At 38.9% G+C, this 20057-nt stretch overlaps 1 protein-coding gene across 2 annotated transcripts in view; it reads left to right on the forward strand.

Moving 5' to 3' along the window:
• The window catches only part of RBPMS (RNA binding protein, mRNA processing factor), a 242100-nt gene that overhangs the window by 180712 nt on the left and 41331 nt on the right, over positions 1–20057 (forward strand). For both annotated transcript variants that reach the window (XR_012689755.1, XM_075203727.1), the window contains one exon: positions 4115–4184. Coding sequence is in view for 1 of the 2 variants with exons in the window: in XM_075203727.1 (XP_075059828.1) it covers positions 4115–4177 (63 nt within the window). In the remaining variant the exon portion in view is untranslated. The remainder of the gene's footprint in view (positions 1–4114; positions 4185–20057) is intronic.

Raw genomic sequence — 20057 nt, forward strand, 5'->3', positions numbered from 1 at the left:
ATAAGAATAGTAACACATTCAGTTCATCAAGGACAACTCATTGCACCCTTAGGTGAACTTATTAATAATAATAATATAATAACACTGTTATATAGATTTGCCCCAGTGTCCACCCTGTTTGACATTGTAACAGATTTAAGGGTCCTGGCCATGGGGTGGGGTACAGTATAATGACGCTGAGTAATCCGACAATACTTACTTAGACACCTTGACACGTCTTTCCCGACGACGATCGATGACGACTTTTGTGGCAAGCGACAGTAGCCAATCCCGATGAAGCAAGAATCTGGTGCGATTTGAAGACATCACTTACATCGCTGCTGTTAAGGGGCTATTGTAAGTATGTGCCCATGTCCAATGTAGTTTACAAACCGTTCTACATTGGGCATGGGCACATACTTACATTACCCACTTAACAGCAGGATCATAGCATCGGCGATGTAAATGACATCATCAAGTTTCGCCGGATTCTTGCTTCATCTGGATTGGCTACAGTCGCTTGCCACAACAGTCGTCATCGATCGTCGCCGGGAAGGAGTTCTTTGGTGTCAAGGTGTTAGCGTAAGTGTTGTCAGGGTAGTCAGTATCGATATGCTGGCCATGTAGGTTTACAATTTAATAAAGGTTCCAGGTTGTTATCTTCTACTACTTAATGTTAAGTCTCTTGTCATAAAAACACAGCAGCATCTTGTTCTACACTAAATGCCTTAGCTCTGATCTCTAGCAAAAATCTAGCCAAATAATCCAGTATTGATTCTGATGGTTCTCAACTACACGTAATAGGATTTTCTATAAAAAAAAAAAACAAGGAGGAATGGACATTTTGCCATCCTGGGGTATTTGTACCCCTTTGTATAAAATATTGTATAATTATTTTCCTTCTTTGTACTCCATATTCTATCACATATGTTGCAAATTTTTCTACCATTTCCATCTCTTCTATGTTAATGAGTATAAATTAGGAGTGTTTTAAACAATGTCCAAATAAAATGTCACTTTTACAGAATATACATAATGTATTTAATGTCATTTTTCTGACTGAATTGGCACTCCATATGAACAATGCTGGAAATTATACAGCCTGTAGAGTATAAAGAACAATTTAAAATATGTGAACAGAGAACATCAACTTTTTAAGGAATAAAAAAGATAACATTTTTATATCCTAAATAACTTTGTAGAATAGGAATAGGAATATGGTGTGAAATTGTATATTCTTTCCATAAAAGACATTTAAAGAACATTTTCGGTTTCCCCCACATTTATAGATAATATCCTCTGTTAGTAGCCAATGAGAAAGAAGTATTCCCTAGACAGATCTCCCTGACTCACTATGAGGAATCCACGGGATACAGGATATGTGTGAAAGTACAAAACGTGGGGGTGTAAAACTTTTCTAATTTCTATTTTGTAGAAATGTGCCTATTTCCCTGCCTAGTGCATACATAAGTACATGCCCACATACTGATCTTGGGAACTGCCTTTGGAAAAATCACTATGCTGCCAATGTTGTAAGATTGAGGGTTTGACTGGAATGTGCATGGTGGAAACAGTTAAACTATCATGATAAAATCCATCCTACTAACACTTTGACATCCCCTTTCGTTCATTTCATTTCAGCTTCATTTATGTATAAAACAACAAAAATAATGCTACTGGTGGGATATCTGGTCTGCCTCAATTACAACTGTAATGTTTGTGTGTGTTTATTTTATTGGTCCAAATTTGCTTTAAATGTGTTTTCCCATAGAGCGTACACCTGGAAGCTGCAAAAGGTATTTTCACTGTTTCCAAAGACATATAAAATTTAAGTCAATTTGCAGCAAGAAAAATGGTGTAGGCCTCTAATTCCTACTTATCCGCACCTTCAGTCTTATTTAAGTAATCGTGCAAAATAAAATGTAAAAATTAAAATAGTCTGAAATTACCTATGCGTTGTGGAAGGTAAATGATTTGCACCTCTTTAAAAAACCCTTTGCATTTAGCCATATTTCCCAGAAGGAGCACAGAATACTAAAGAGAAAATTAAGCAATAAGGTCATGCTAGTAGTCATATCTCAGTATTGCCTCATGTTCCCTGGAGTAGAGATGTCATTTAGCAACAATTGCTTAATGAAACAATGGCAGTGACAGTATTATTTGGATGGATAGTAAATAAACTTATTCTGACCACACAGGGACTGATTTTTTTCACTTAGCCAAATCACCGAACAACAAATTGATTTCCAATATGACCACCCATATTGGTACTTCGGCCAAGTTGCTGAACCACATGAAGGCCTATTAGTGTTGTTGGTAGGTGTCCTACCACATTGACCAACATGTCCAATAATCATCTGATTGTTGTTGACTGGATTATTAGCTGGCATCTCGCTTGTTTTTTGCCACATGATATTGGATGGGTTAACTAGCTTTAATTACTGTGTTTCTGCTAGAGATTCTAAAATCATGGATTCCATGCCCTAAATGTAGAAGTTGCCCATGTGTAGTGCCTTACTTGGTGCATTAAATCAAAAACATAAATAGTCTGGACAAAGATTGTATAATAGAGGACTAAATTAAATTTGTATGCTGCTTCACAAATTATCTCAGAGCTCCTCAGGGTAGAGGTACGTTTTGTGAAGTATGAGTCTGGGTTTTAAAGTCATGTGTTTTCTGAGCACAGTCTGTTTGATTAACATGTAAAAACACAGGGACTGCCCTAGCTGTGTTAAAGAAGCTTGTATTTTGTCATGGCTGTATTTATTTATTATTCAATGTGCACATTTTTACCATATATGGTTCATGTTTCATCATAGCATAAAACATATGTTCATCAATCTGCCATGTGATGTCCGTTTGTGCCATGAATCTAAGTGAGTTTGTGCACCGCTATATAGTACAGAGTCAATCTCCAGAAAATAAAAAATGTTATCAATAAATCCCGCTCCAACTAGTGGAACCAGAAGGTCCTATTAAAGTTTTGTTTCCTCTACTAGCATAGATGGTATAGCATAGATATTAATACAATATATCACATTAATTGCATGTTTTATAAATATAAAACTTAGTGTGTGTGTGTGTCTGTGTGTGTGAGCTATTGTGTGTATGGTTGTGTATATGCCAGCTTGTAGTGTGTGGTGTGAGGGTGTTTTTAATGAGTTTTACCTATTGTACTGTGTGTGTGCATGTGTGAGGGACAATCCTATGGGGTGGAGCAGCCATTGCCACAGGAAGTTGGCTCACATTTGATATGTAATTATAACAGCCCATAACAGGTTTAACAACATTTGTGTGCTAGGGGGCATATTCAATTAAGACGGCAGATCGTGACTACACACAGTTGCACGCATGAAGTGTCAATATGGTACCGCAACATCAGGGATTTCCCTTCACAAACCTATGGGCTGTGAAGGGAAATACGCAATGTTGCGGTAACGGGAGTGTGCAGCCACGTGTAACTGCTATCTGAATATGCCCTAAAAACTGATTCTGTACATGGCAGAAACTTTAAGTCAATGTATTAGAAAATGGAATATCCTTATCAGGTGCCATCTATAAGTGCCAGTAGATGCTTCTCCAGAATAAAAGCTTGGAAAATGATAAAGGTGCACTGATCTGACTGAACCTTCTTGATAAAACTGATTGGAGAAGCTGCAGCAGCCATCCAAGTGGGTACATACCATACAGACTGTGTGTGTTCCAATCTCTACAAACTATAATGCCTGGGACTGCAGTCATTACCAGAGCTGATGGGGCAGTAGCTCCTAAACTGAGGGGGTCCTGTGGATCGGGCTACAATGGATATACTGGTTGCAGGACTGGGTTATTGAAAACATTTTTTTTTCTTGGAGTAGACATTAAAGGTGAATTTGAAACCACTTAATAATGAGACACTAACCTAAATTGTATTATCTTTGATTTGTTTCACACAAAGTAACACTTATACAAATAATATTCATAATTCCATAACTCATTTTTTTTAACTCATAAGATCGTTATTTGGGATAAAACATGGTAATATCATGTTTGTTATCTTGATTTATCTTCAAATGATTATATAGCCCAAACAGACTGCTATAGGCGTGCCTATGTCTCAGCTCTAATTTTTGCATATGATTTTGTGCCATTTTAGGTGCGTTGGTTCCCTCCCTCAGACGCTACTTCTCAGGGCTGGAAGTCCCGCCAGTTCTGCTGAGTAATGTGTAAGTATGTTTTCTTTTAAGTTATTTTATAAATAGATATTATAGTGGTTGAAGTGGAAATTTGGAAGTGGCGGTATGGAAAATGTACGTGAATGGAATTTTATAGTCTTACACTCTAAGGAGCAGGAAGTGACGGTATGACATACAACCTTATTCCGGCCCACTTCCTATATATATGATCACACACATAATACCAAGTATCAAGGCTTTCTACTTGTTTCATAATGAGGCAAATCAATTCACTTACTTTCTGCCAAAGACAAGAAGCGTCTTTTGCACTTGCCTGATCCTGTCTATTTGTACCTAAAGAACATGCCCCTCCCATATGCTTTACTGCTTTTGAAAATATTCTATGATTGAATGCATAACAGTTCAGATCTAAGGGACACCTCTTATAACCAACATGCTTTTCTGTGAGATCTGCCAGTAGTAAGCCTTAACATTTGACATTTCTGAACTACAGTTGATTTTGTAGGCAAAAAAAAAGCGTGGAAGTGTAAAATATTATTCATTGACATGGGAAATCAGCTTGATGTTTGATGCCTGTTATTGTAAGGGGTGACATCATTCACATATAAGAAGATGATCTCGTCTTGTCACCTCTTATCACTATTTAAACATACACCATGACTAATGTAACCAATGTTTATTTTTCCTTATAACAATTTTAAGAAAAAGAAATAGCATATTAGGATTTAGAATGAGCTGTAATCTCAATTGCATTGCATAAGCAGTGTCCTCAGCCTTGTACTTAAGAAACATACTTTCAATCAGCCTTCTGGCCCAGTTTTTAACAAAATAATCTTGTGCCACGTCCTCTCTGCCCTTGGCACAGAGTTGGCCGTGGCGGCATTAGACAGAAGAGTGAGCACTGCGTTGTGCAACAAGAAACGTTGACTTTGGAAACATAGGTTGTTCTACTTTGTAAGCAAGGGCTGCTTGTTAGTCCCTGTCCGGCCCTGTGCAGCTGTAATATTTCATTTTTAATAATGGCCAATTGAAAATATGCATTTTACAACATGGCAGATTATAAATGGTCTAGCAGTAAGAAGGTGTGATCTTTTCAGGGGCTTAAGGCAGTAAAAGAAAACAGAGAACTTTTGTAACGGTTTAAAAATTGACACTGTTAAATAATAAATTATGTGCTGCACACTGGTGTATGACAAAAGTTACGTGGTTTCTATAAAGCTATATATAAATCCTTTGTATGTTGCAGCTCTGCAGATCTGTGTACTTACCTTTATGAGATTAGTGTCCCTTTATTATCAGAGGGCAACAGAGAGATACTGAAGGTAGATTTGTGAAACAATCAACTTAATCTTAACATTTACCACTGGTAAAAGTCCAAATTGAGATGTATAGGAGTTATGGTGAATGATGAACTTGATATTTGATAGTATTAGTTAATGAGACTTTTGAAAGAGATGAACTATCTTTTTTTTGTGTAATGCTGTGATCATTTTTCCCACAGGAAAATGTCCACAATTTTGCAAATCTTTTGCCTCAAATCACTGTTAAATGCCAAAATAAAGATATTGGCAAAAGTCCTGGCCCTTAGCCTTAATGAAAAGTTGACATCATTGACATACCCTTTCCTGTCTGGAATTATCCTGGGCATGTCTACAGCTGTTAATGTTAGACAGATCTGCAGGGGCAGGCTGAGCTGGGGGGCAGGAGGTCATCCGCCCCCATGATGGTCCCATAGTGGGTCACTGGGCCACCTGCATTTTTTTTCCTTAAAATGTTCCTAAAAGGCTGCTGAGTCGAGTCTTGCCCCTTGGGCTAAAATTTGCCTGCCCTCCCCTGTCTATGGGAGACCTTGGCTGCATATAGTGTAGGTCTCAAATTAATTAAATGGGGAAGATCACTGTATCAGCCACCCAGGACCTATGTAAAAGTGAATGTGCTAAATTACTGTTGTTTGGAGAGGGAGGTAATGCAGGAGTTTCTCTGTCATCTGCTTTGTTTGTTCTGCCCGTTGAACCTCATGCTTGAAAAATTAGAATGGATGATAGGCTAAAAGGGCTACGTGTAGGTTTTTATACCAATGTAGCAGTGCAGGAGAAACTAAAACTAGATAGATAATATGCAATTATTTTTAATGTTGGAGTGGAAATCCCAACCTACGCTATGTACCTTATAGAAGAGTTCAGCCTTTACTCTTGGTTGTCTATTAAATGTGGAAGTCTGTTATGATCCCCACGTCTGCTTGGAGACACTCTTGTGTATTGTGTATTGCAAGATTACATGTCTAGATATCACCGTGACTAAAAATGTAAGAATAGCTTTCACTTAATAAGGAATTTGTCTTGCAAATGACGTGGGACAAAGTGAGGCAATAGAGGAAGTTGTAATTGCCAGAGGTGGGTAGAATTACATATTAAGGTTGAAAAAAAAGACAGGTCCATCAAGTTTGGTTTTTCATCAATTATAATTGGTCCAGAGAAAGGCAAACCAAATGTTCCAATGTGACAGCAGCTAATTAATTCTCATTGGATGGAATGAAATTTCTTCCAGACCACAAAATTGGCCATGTGATAAATTTCCTGGATCAATCCCCAATCAATCTTCCATTCACAACTAAAGTTCCCTTGTCCACTGTATGGTCATCGGTACCAAAATTTAATTAGACCAATCTTTGTATTGTAATCTAATATATTTATACATATTAACTAGGTACTTAAGGTACTTTTTCTGTAATGTACTAGTTTTTTACGATCTTGTCATAATTTAACCTCCCATTCCTGTTATTAAAGAAGTAGCTTGACTAATATATAGATAATCCTATTGTAAAATAATGCTCCATTTTCCTGATATCATGGAGGATGCTTGCCTCTGAGCCCTCTCAAGTTCTCCTATAACCAGACAGTTATTTTGTCCACACACATATAAAAGGCATATTAAACAGATCCTGTCATTTGTTGGGCAGACTGTACAAACATATTGCAATGGGTACAACATTTTGCATGGATCCATGATTGTACAAACAAGTCTATTAAGTCATTGGCTAACAGGATTTACATTCCAGCTAACCAAAGTATCATTGCACTGGAGTACAAGACAAGGTGATCAAATTGAGTTGACATTTGGGCCAATGTGATTTAAAGCAACAAAATTGGTTCACTAAATCTGGAGCAGACCTAGACTTTTTTATAGGGTGGGCGCTTTTGCATAGCCACGCCCCTCCTTAACTCTGGTTGGTCTGGTTGGCCCCGCCCCCTTCACCCCTGATTATCAGACCTCTCCACCACAATTTAATGGGATGAAGATTGCTGCTGCTGGGGGGGAGTGGTGATTGCCCTGATTGCCCATCTTTGGATCCGCCAGTGCACTAAATTGCCATGTGTGGGCTTTTTAACTGAATAGACAATCAGTTCAAAATATTTCACTTACAAATCCATGTTTCCAGTAAATCCCATCTACATCATATGTTATCATATTCAAATATGTAAACTAACATCCACCCATATCCTTATAACTGTTATATCCATCACAAATTAAACTACTACAACTTAAACTTCTATTTTAAAAGTATGTTAAGTATGTATTTCATGGCACACCTTACTTGTGCGCATAATATTGTAAAGCACACATGGTGCAGGTTTACTCATGTTCCATGATTTTCCTAATAGGCCTTACTGTCAGCAAAGCTTTGCAACAGTGTAGAGCATAAAGATGTGAACTGAAAACCTTATTAGTGCCTGTCTGTTTGTTTGCAAAGCCATTAAATGAAATGTATAGGCAAGCAATCATTTAACCAAAGCAGTATTTGCACTAAGCTACTAATTAACATCAAAATATAGAGAGAGGAATTTGAGACCCTTCTATAACCCAAAACATGTTTGACAGGTGGTTGACTTCAGCCCTGTTAAAGACTATTACATATTTACTTTAATTTGTATTTGTTATTTTACACAAGGCATGTTCTCCCTGCCTTCCTCCCCCTCTTCTCCCCATTCATCCATGACATGTACAGTGTCTGTACAACAAAAACATACGTTTGCAGATTATACTTTTTATATGTTTGTGTGTGTTCCTTTGAATCATTTTTTGCACTTTGTTTTATCCTTAGGTTTAAAAATGAAAAATAAATGATTCTCATAATTGGCATTTTTTTTCTCATCATATAATTTCAGTTTCAGTTTTACATTAGTCATTGAAAAATGTTCACTATTCAAGAGAAATATAACATATTGTTACCAGATTTCGAAATCTAAAACAGAAGACTTTATATATTAACTTTTGCATATATCATAGCATCAGCAACCCAGGCCGTGCTTAGACCATGGCCGCATTTGATTGAAAGTTGAAACCAAGTACAATTTCTGATAGGCCCTTTCCCTTGCTAATCTTAACTATAGAGAGATATGTACAATCTCCAGAGAGACTCCCAAACTAGGGGGGGAGATCTGGAAGTGGGCAGAGACATGGCATGATGACACATCACCATGCCTGCCCACTGCAGTTGGCAAAGAGTGGGCGGTGTGTGATGATGCAACTAGTCAGCATCTGACCACTTGATGATGAGAGGACATCATCAAGTCATGCCCATCTCTTCTTTTCATTCATCTCCTCAACATCTCCTGGAGGGGTTGTATGAAAATGAGGCAAATCATTAAAACCATGCTCCTTGGACCTGTGCACTTTTATCCACTTATTATTGCCCTTTTGACCATAATTTTCTACAATGGTTTGCATAATTTGCTCAGCAAGAAGCGAATAAATTAGCATTGTGCAGTTTTTCATTTATATTGTATAGTAAGAACAGATTTTATTTCAGCAAATATTATTTCTTTTTTTAGAAAACACAATCACCACCAACTCATTTTAAACCCCACTGGCTTAGTTGGAGCCATAGGTAAATTGCCTGGGGCATAATTTTGTAAAGGACAGAAGTTCCAAAACAAGGATTGTCACTGAGAAGTCTGTTAACCATAATAGCAAGCAATTCACTAACATCAATGCCTCCTTGGGGCTTCACTGAGCATGCGTCATTCTCCTTGCCGATTTCCGATTGTTCAGAGCAGGAATCGGAAGTTAAGGTAGAAATCGACCATGCTTAAAAAACATTTTATTTTCAAAGCAGGCGGGCTGGTGTGGTGCCATACTGCCATACTTATTGGGCTTATAGCGTTCTGTGGCCCCGGATTACATCACATTCATCAAGGATTTGTTTGATCCTACCAACTCCTCCAATCAGAAAATGCTAAATTTAGTACAACTGCAGACCCCGCCACCTTGGCCCGCAAATCAATGCCGTACAGTTATAAACAGGCTCATTGATGCTAAAACAGGGACTATTTGTACTGTGGGCCTTCATTTCTTCCAGTTTCTATATGAGCTACGTGTTTATGTGTTCAAAGCAGAAAATAACTTATTGCTCCCTGAATGTACTTTAATAGGGGACAACATTTTAACAAATAGAATGTTCACTAAACTGTCTTCTGTTGCTTATTTGCATACCATTCCAGTGGCGGTATGAAAGATGTAATAGGAATGTAAGTGAATGGAATTTAATCGTTTTACAATGAAGGCAGTAATTGGCGGTATGGCATACTACCGCATACACCCCCACTTCCACCTCTGCCTGTGATAAGCTTCACTTTTGTCTATTAATTGATAGAGATTTCAGCGGAAATGTCTTTTACAACCAGTCTCTACCCAACAATCTCTACAGAAAAACTCCAATGTTGTTTTATCTTTACACTCTTTTATTATTTGGACAAACATTGAGAGCATCTCTGAACTCTACTGCATGTACTCTACATCTCCCTACAAGAATTTGAACATGTTAACATCTACTTGTGGAAAAGATTAGTCTAATTCTCGGCAGTCAATTGGTTAAACCCATGTTTTTCTACTTTTTGATACAGCCTGATCCTTTAATACATTCCAGAAGAGAATAAGCAGCATAGGAGTGAGACATTCATGTGATGTCACTGCTGTGAAATGAGTGGGGTCGCATACCTTTCACTGTTAGGTCATTCACATTAGTTTAGGCTCTCTCTCTTGCAGTACAGTGTTACAATGTTAAAGTGTCTGTCCCTGCAACTACAATATCTTGTTTCGTGAAAGATGCTAATTAGTGAAAGCAGAAAGTATCCTGTGTATAAGTTTGTTAACTACATTTTCCACTAACAACAATAGATAATAGCAATATAAAATTAACATTAACAGCTAAAAGACCAGCGGGTAAATGTAAGCTGCGAGTTTCTGGCAGGTTTGAAAAGTGGAGATGTTGCCTATAGCAACCAATCAGATTCTAGCTATCATTTTGTAGAATGTACTAAATAAATGATAACTAGAATCCGATTGGTTGCTATAGGCAACATCTCTGCTGTTTCAAACCTGCCGGAAACTCGCAGCTTGTTACATTTACCCCCAGATGTTTCTCCTCATTTGACCAGGTTTCACATTCTCTCTATAAATGTGTTGTTATTTTCCAGAGAACAATTGTGTAGAGTTAGAATGTCTTTTGTTTCAGAACAAATGGTATTTTTTTGGGTGGTATATTAGGATATTAGGTAGTATATTAGGATAAATATATTTTTTTCACTTTGTATTTTACAGAAAAATGTATTTATTATTATTATTATTATTATTATTATTATTATTATTAAGGTAGATAACCCTGGTTTTGCCCCTTCATAATTTACCAGGTAAGTGTTATAATATTTTATGCATAAAGGGGGTGTGAATTATATATTCCGCAAAGTTCCATTACAATTGTTTATTAACATCATGGACAATACCCCATAACCAAGCTTTATGTCCAGTCACTTTCCAGGTTCTTGTCATGCATTAGCTCACATACTTCATGTGCTCTCTCCTTACTAAGTTCCAAAAGGAGGGACTGCCCAACAACATGATCCATCAGAATATTCCTTTCCTTTTTTGGTCAGTGCACTCTCTCTGATATTCTCTTATCGAGGCCCACTGTGGGTCTTTGGCCTATTGATTCTCCTTTTTTATGGCATCACTGAGGTTTCCAGAGCAAGTAGAATGTGGTACAGTACATTCTACCTAGAACACTATGCAGGGATGATCTGTTGCTCAGGAACCACTTGCAATAGTTGCCAGTTGGTGCACAGTGTGTCAGCCCTGTTCCTGTGCATGTGGGTCCTCAACAAGTCATGTGTTCAGACTTTATTAATTTAATTGGCTTTCAGTCTGTAGAAAGAGGTGGGCTAATTAGTGACCCAGAAAAATAGATTACCTCACCTGTGCATAATTAAAGAAATCCTAAAAACATGAACTGTTGGTAGGTCTTGAGGACTTAGTTTGAGCACCTCTGCGCCAAGGTATCTACATTCATGCTCTAGTGCATGAATGCGTTCATGTATTGAAATTGTTTGCTTAATATGAAAGGGAGCACTATTTTTGAAATTCCATCGAAGCACAAAATAAACAGCAAGTTTTTGGAAATTGTTACTTTGTTCTAAAGACTTCGATTTTTATAAGGCTAATGTAAGGTGCAGGTCTGATAACTTGCTTCCCCTGAGCAGAAATTCTTCTCAAACACCATTAAGATCAGTTTGTGTATATTCGCAATTCAATTGTTTAAATTTACCTCAATGGGAATCTGCCAATTCGTACAGAGTATACAATGAAGTAGTCAGGTTTAATTGACTCCACACTAATTCTCATGAAAGAACAGCAATCAATGTTATAAATTACATTTCTAATTATTAATCTGTAAAAATATGTTATACAGTATAAACAGTCTCAAGCTCTGGAACACAGTGAGGTAATTATCACATAGATACAAATACAGATTACAGTCTCAACAGAAGCTGCATGCAAAATCTTTCTAATTAGGTTTACAGCAGAAAATAGTTACCATTGCTACTGGAGCAGTCATTTGCCTCAGCAGCTGGAAAGACTTTTGTGCAGTGTAAATCTGTTCGGAACAAGGCACCCCTCTGGTAACATGGTGGACAATCTGTTCTGAAGTATCCTTGTTTTCATTTTACATTTTAGAATTGCATTTAGATTTCTGCATAGGGATTTGACACACAATAATTTAACCTAAATTGTCCTTGATTAAAAATTTCAATAAACATTTTATTTTTGTGGAGTTAAGATGTTAGCTTTAAGCTGGGGAAGGCTTGTGAGGGTGCATGACGGCAATTTCTGCAAAGACCTCTCGTTATTAAAGATGCTGGAAATATGTGGTTTACAGAGCTACATAAAACTATATGTGTTATGTTCAAAAATAATGTAGGATTGACATTGGGAGATGGACAGAGCTGTGTGTAATGCTGTACTTGGTGCAATGATTTATCAGCATGTAGTGATCAAGGAAGTCTCAAGGTTTGGCCCTTAGATTCATGGTTTGCTGGTGAATCTGTGAAATAATAGCAAGTTACATTTTCAGATAGGTCCCCAGTACAATACATTCAAAACATTAAACTTTATTAGTTTCTAATAAACTAGACCTTTACCGGTTGAAATGCTGTGCCACTCTTGCCAAAAATTCCCAATGAACCCTATATTATTCTCCTCCTTCCCTTTCAGTCTTGGGTATATAAGTGTATTTTGATAATTTTTCTGCTCTTCTTTAAATTCCCTCTTAATGCAGTGTCTACTATATCTCCTCTCACTAAGTCCAAAGCTAAGTACGTCTGATCTCTTTTCGAAACCCTGTGAGCTGGAGCAATTATGTTTCATCCTTAGGGATTCACCTTTAGGTATGTTCTTAATAATAGAAGGAAAATGGAAACTGCTGCTGTGTAGTACACAGTTTGTAGCACTGTGTTTACGGTAAAGTTCTGTCTCCAAGTTGACATCCTGTTTGTCCATTTCTCAGGTCAATTTTAAATTATCATTAGAGATGGTCACTGACCCCCGTGTTTTGGTTTTGGATTCGGTTTTGGATCTGGATTACCGTCGTGTTTTGGTTTTGGTTTTGGTTTTGCAAAACCGCCATTGCGTGTTTTGGTTTTGGTTTTGGTTTTGTTTGGTTTTGTTTTGCTATTTTTTGGGAAAATCCATGTTTTTGGGCCTAAATTAACCCAATTTAGTGCTCCAACTGTTTTAGAGACAAGTAATCTAATTGTTGAGGTAATAAATCATCCAAAAAAACAGTTTAATTCTTCGTTGGTAGGCCTATTCTACACACAAAACAGATTGTCTTCCTCTCCATCTATGCATATTGGCAATGTAGCCATCGTCTTTGAATGTATATTACACCCTACACTTATAGTTAAATATGTAAAGAAATGGAAAAAGCCAGTTTGGTTTCTGTCTCTCAAGGCCCCCCTCCACTTGTATAAAATACCAAAATATTCAGCCATTATAGACTGTACAATATTAATTGACATGGAGAAAGCCAGTTTGGTTTCTGTCTCTCTAGGCCCCCCTCCACTTGTATAAAATACTAAAAAATTCAGCCATTATAGACTGTACAATATTAATTGACATGGAGAAAGACAGTTTGGGGTCACTCTGTCTCTCTAGGCCCCCCTCCACTTGTATAAAATACCAAAAAATTCAGCCATTATAGACTGTACAATATTAATTGACATGGAGAAAGCCAGTTTGGTTTCTGTCTCTCTAGGCCCCCCTCCACTTGTATAAAATACTAAAAAATTCAGCCATTATAGACTGTACAATATTAATTGACATGGAGAAAGACAGTTTGGGGTCACTCTGTCTCTCTAGGCCCCCCTCCACTTGTATAAAATACCAAAAAATTCAGCCATTATAGACTGTACAATATTAATTGACATGGAGAAAGCCAGTTTGGTTTCTGTCTCTCTAGGCCCCCCTCCACTTGTATAAAATACTAAAAAATTCAGCCATTATAGACTGTACAATATTATGAAAAATGGACAAAGCCAGTTTAGGGTCACTCTGTCTATGACACCCTACCCTTAAGGATAAATTGCCCTAACAGCAGCCTTTCAAGATGGTATGTGATATGGAAATGCCACAAGTCCCTTTCCTCTTTGGGGGTAGATTGCACCCTACACTTACATAGAAAGTTTTAAAAAGATGTTATCGGCATCATCTTCAGCTTCATCCTCACCCTCATCAGTGTGTACGTCATCATCACAGACTATCAATTCATCGCCGCTTGAATCCGCCATTAGAGAACAGTCAGTGCTTGGATGTCTTGGATGGTGAAGGCCTTCCTCGTGGAAGATGTAGTTCATTTTTATAAACATCATTTTCTCCACATTTTTGGGAAGTAACCTTCTACGGCGATCACTGACTAAGTTCCCTGCTGTGCTGAACACTCGTTCAGAGTACACACTGGAGGGTGGGCAGCTTAGGTATTGCAAAGCAAGTTTGTACATGGGTTTCCAAATGGCCTGCTTTTCTTCCCAGTAAGGAAAGGGACTGTCTGACATTTCCATATCAACTACCTCTTGAAAGTAATCCTCCACCATCCTTTGCATGTTTATACTCATATTGGATGGAGTTATGGGCAAAGTGACACATTTTTTTGAAAAATCCTTCAAACCAGCCCAGATGTTAAATTGTTCTCGTCTGCCCCCTGTGTCTTCCCTGCTTCTTTTTTGGAAATTTAATTTTTTACGAGCAACAGCTTGAGAAAGTGAAGGAGGACACGTCGTCAAGCCGAGGCCCAGTTCAGCGGCCAACTTGCTGAGCAATAGCTCCTTGCAAAAGTTCACATCTCGCTCATTTACAAGTAAAGACTCAATGTAGGTTTTAAACCTTGGATCAAGCACAGTGGCCAAAACGTACTGATCCGAGTTCAAGATCTTAATAACTCGAGGATCATTGTGAAGCGAATTAAGTACTTGATCGACAAGGCCAACATACTTTGCTGAATTGCTTGCTTTCAGCTCCTCCTTCATTTTCTCAAGCTGCTTTTCCAATAGTCTAATTAAAGGAATGACTTGGCTCAAACTAGCAGAGTCTGCACTGACCTCACATGTCACAACTTCAAATGGTTTCAGCACCTTGCACAGCACTGAAAGGATTCCCCACTGTGCAAGAGTGAAATACATCCCCCCTCCTTTCCCAATGTCATGACTTGTGCAATATGCTTGGATGGCTTTGCGCTGTTCCTCCATCCTCTGAAGCATGTACAGGGTGGAATTCCACCGAGTTACCACCTCTTGCTTAAGTTGGTGGCAGGGCAAGTTAAACTGCTCTTGGAGCTGCTGTAATCTCCTACATGCTGTGGCTGAATGCCTGAAATGGCCTGAAATTTTACGGGCCACCGAAAGCATCTCCTGCACCTCACGGTTATTTCGTAGGAAGCTCTGCACCACCAAGTTGATGGTGTGAGCAAAACAGGGAATATGTTGGAAATCACCCAGCTGTAATGCTCGCACTATATTGTTGGCGTTATCTGAAATGACATACCCTGGGGAGAGTCCGAGTGGTATAAGCCATGCATCAATCACATCTCTCAGTTTGCGTAACAAATTGTCAGCCGTATGCCTGTTAGTGAAGCCGGTGATACAAAGAGTGGCCTGCCTGTGACAAATGTTACGTAGTGGTGTACATGCTGCTGCTGTTCCTGCTGGTGAAGGTGAATGACCAACCCAGTGGGCTGTCACAGTCATATAGTCTTTGGTTTGGCCACTTCCACTTGTCCACATATCTGTGGTTAAGTGAACAGTGGGCAGAATGGCATTTTTCAGCGCAATCTCTACATTTTTACACACTTTTTGGTATAGTTGTGGAATAGCTTTACGGGAGAAATGGTGTCGCGATGGAATTCTGTAACGCGGACACAAAACCTCAATTAACTGTGAAAAACCAGCTGCGTTTATTGTGGAGATTGGACGCAGATCTAACACTAACATTGCAGCCATGGCGTCTGTGATTCGCTTGGCGACTGGGTGACTGCTGTCATATTTGCTTCCCCTCGCAAATGATTGTTTCACAGTTAATTGCTGAAATGTAGGACTGCTCATTTTATTCACCTGCCTCTGGGATGACGATTCACCCCCAGCAGCAGCAACAGCAGCAGCAGGACTAACGCTTTCTTCAGAGGAATCAATAATAGTGCCGGAGTCATCCAGCCTTAAGTGGGATGCCGGGCTAACTCCGAGCGCTACTGAGGATATTGATGAGGATGGTGTGGTGGGTGTATTTTGTAGCCGTCGGTATGTCGGTGAGCGGAGGGTCTTAGCTGATGAGGGAGTGCTTGTATTCTTTTGGGAAGAACTTTCAGCTTTTCCCAACACTTTGCCATGAACTCTCGTTAAATGGCGTAACATAGACGAGGTTCCAAGATGGTTAAGGTCCCTCCCTCGACTGACTGTGGCTTCACATACACTACAAATGGCTATACAATTGTTGTCTGGATTTGGGTAGAAATAATTCCACACATAAGAAGTGGATTTTTTTGTTTTATGCCCAGGCATGACAATGGCCTTTTTCTTGTCACGTGCCAGAACTGCTGCCACTGGTGCAGGACTTACACAAACAACCTCATCCTCATCAACATCCTCATTAGCGCCCTCGTCGCCTACACAAATCTCCCCCTCATCCTCTTCTAATTCCAAAGTGGCATCCTCAATTTGGGTATCACCGGCTACACTCGGGCTATTAAGGCACACATCAGCAGAATGCTCACGATTAGACATCCCACTGTTGGATGGACTCTCCACAGGGATTGTTGTCATTTGTGAATCAGAGCAAATATTCTCCTGTAATGCCTCACTGGTATCTTGCAGCTCAGCTTTGACGCGTAACAGTAGTTGTGCACCAATTGTAGCCTGGGTAACTTTTTGGGATCTGCCACTAATAGCCAAAGGTGAAGGCCTCATTCTCTCTTTGCCACTGCGTGTGTAGAATGGCATGCTTGCAATTTTTTTTTTATCGTCACTTAACTTTTGCTCAGTTACACTTCTTTTTCGCTTCAATACAGTAAATTTTTTTTTGGTTTTTGTTTTTTGCACTAATTTGAAAACACTCTGTTGTTTGACATCGCCTTGGCCAGATGACGTACTGGGAACACTAACATCAGGACTGGTGACAGAACCTGGTTGCTCATTTAGATCATATGTGGACTGCTTTGAATCCATTCTGAGCGCAAACCACTGGGGAGTGCTAAAAATTATTGAGTAGATACTGCTGACAGATATGACTTTTGACAGCCAGAAATATTAATGCACAATTAGGGAGGACACCCCAAAAACACTGAGGAGTGCTAAAAATTATTGAGTAGATACTGCTGACAGATATGACTTTTGACAGCCAGAAATATTAATGCACAATTAGGGAGGACACCCCAAAAACACTGAGGAGTGCTAAAAATTATTGAGTAGATACTGCTGACAGATATGACTTTTGACAGCCAGAAATATTAATGCACAATTAGGGAGGACACCCCAAAAACACTGAGGAGTGCTAAAAATTATTGAGTAGATACTGCTGACAGATATGACTTTTGACAGCCAGAAATATTAATGCACAATTAGGGAGGACACCCCAAAAACACTGAGGAGTGCTAAAAATTATTGAGTAGATACTGCTGACAGATATGACTTTTGACAGCCAGAAATATTAATGCACAATTAGGGAGGACACCCCAAAAACACTGAGGAGTGCTAAAAATTATTGAGTAGATACTGCTGACAGATATGACTTTTGACAGCCAGAAATATTAATGCACAATTAGGGAGGACACCCCAAAAACACTGAGGAGTGCTAAAAATTATTGAGTAGATACTGCTGACAGATATGACTTTTGACAGCCAGAAATATTAATGCACAATTAGGGAGGACACCCCAAAAACACTGAGGAGTGCTAAAAATTATTGAGTAGATACTGCTGACAGATATGACTTTTGACAGCCAGAAATATTAATGCACAATTAGGGAGGACACCCCAAAAACACTGAGGAGTGCTAAAAATTATTGAGTAGATACTGCTGACAGATATGACTTTTGACAGCCAGAAATATTAATGCACAATTAGGGAGGACACCCCAAAAACACTGAGGAGTGCTAAAAATTATTGAGTAGATACTGCTGACAGATATGACTTTTGACAGCCAGAAATATTAATGCACAATTAGGGAGGACACCCCAAAAACACTGAGGAGTGCTAAAAATTATTGAGTAGATACTGCTGACAGATATGACTTTTGACAGCCAGAAATATTAATGCACAATTAGGGAGGACACCCCAAAAACACTGAGGAGTGCTAAAAATTATTGAGTAGATACTGCTGACAGATATGACTTTTGACAGCCAGAAATATTAATGCACAATTAGGGAGGACACCCCAAAAACACTGAGGAGTGCTAAAAATTATTGAGTAGATACTGCTGACAGATATGACTTTTGACAGCCAGAAATATTAATGCACAATTAGGGAGGACACCCCAAAAACACTGAGGTGTGCTACAAATTATTTAGTAGATACTGCTGACAGATATGACTTTTGACAGCCAGAAATATTAATGCACAATTATGGGGGACACCCCAAAAGCGCTGGGGAGTGCCAAATATGAAGAAAAAATAATAAACCTCTATCCTCCTCTCTGCACTAGCGATTTTGGTTAGAGCAATTGCAAGAACAATATGGTATTCTCTGTCCCTGCTCTAATTAGCCTATGACTACACCCTGCTCTCTCCCTCTGTCAAATGGCGATGGATTGCTGTGGAGGCGTGTATTTATAAAGTTGAAGTATCGCGAGAACCGAGTCCCGAGATCCGACGACGTCACAATGACGTTCGGCCTCGATTTGGATTCGGAATGGGCGGGAGAGTACCGAGCTGCTCAGCTCGGTACTCGGATACCCAAAGTTCGGGTGGGTTCGGTTCTCGGAGAACCGGACCCGCCCATCTCTAGTTATCATTGACATTTAGGTTGGGTACATGCTACAGAAAATTTCTCCCAAGGCGATATCTTTAGCGATTTTACCAACGATTAAAGAAAAAAAAAAAGTTTTGATCAGCATACCAATACATGTGTACACATTAAACACCTTTACAAGATTTACCTTCAGATCTGTGCTGGCCATCTGTCATAGCCATTGGCTGAAAAGACTGTGACTCTGCACACTCCATAGAGATCTATGTCTATAGACACTCATACACACTGCAGAATTGGAAAGACATCATTCCATCGTTGAACGAGATTTTTACTGCGGTTTAAAAATCAAATCAAACGATACAATGTGCTTTGGAACGATAATGATTCATTGTTTGAGCATACACACTAATGCGGCTTCGGTCCGAACAGTCATTTATTGTGTGATTGGCCCGATAATCATCTGAAAACCCTGTACTGTGTACCCAGCCTTAGAAACATTTTTAGAATACAAATCTGCACAAAAACCATAACAATCAATTAGCCAGGACTAATTTGCTGTAGACATATTAAAGCTCTTTGGTTTCTGTACAGGCTTGCTTTTAACCCTTATTGAGGTTTATTTAATAAATGGTGTACAATACCAGCGCTGTCCTCTAATTCATAGCAACCAATCACATGCCAGCTTTCAGTCTAGTCAGAGATATGACTGTTAATATCTGGGTGCTCTGGGTTACTGCCAGTGTGTTCTCAGCCTGATTGTGTGTAGAACCTGTGCGATTGTTTACTGTGCTTTAGCTATATAGTTGTATAGAATGTTTCTTACACAAGGAGAGGGAATCTTCATATCAGTCAGGCATTTATTATTGTGTGTGTCCAACATGTTACAGCATGCTTTACTGGTTGCAATGCTCCCATGGAAATCCAGCTAATGTTAGGAAGTATGTTGACCTAGAGTCTATAAAGACTCTTCACCTAATGGGCATAGCATATTTGGTTGTGTGCTCTGGCTTGTCCCATGTGTACTCAAATAGATAATCACCTCTGAAAATTATATTGTCTTTGAGTTTCAACCCTGACCAATGGACACAGAATATTCAGAGATTACTAAAATAGATCTTGA

This window comes from Mixophyes fleayi, chromosome 1 (assembly GCF_038048845.1).
Source record: "Mixophyes fleayi isolate aMixFle1 chromosome 1, aMixFle1.hap1, whole genome shotgun sequence".
NCBI lineage: Eukaryota > Metazoa > Chordata > Amphibia > Anura > Limnodynastidae > Mixophyes > Mixophyes fleayi.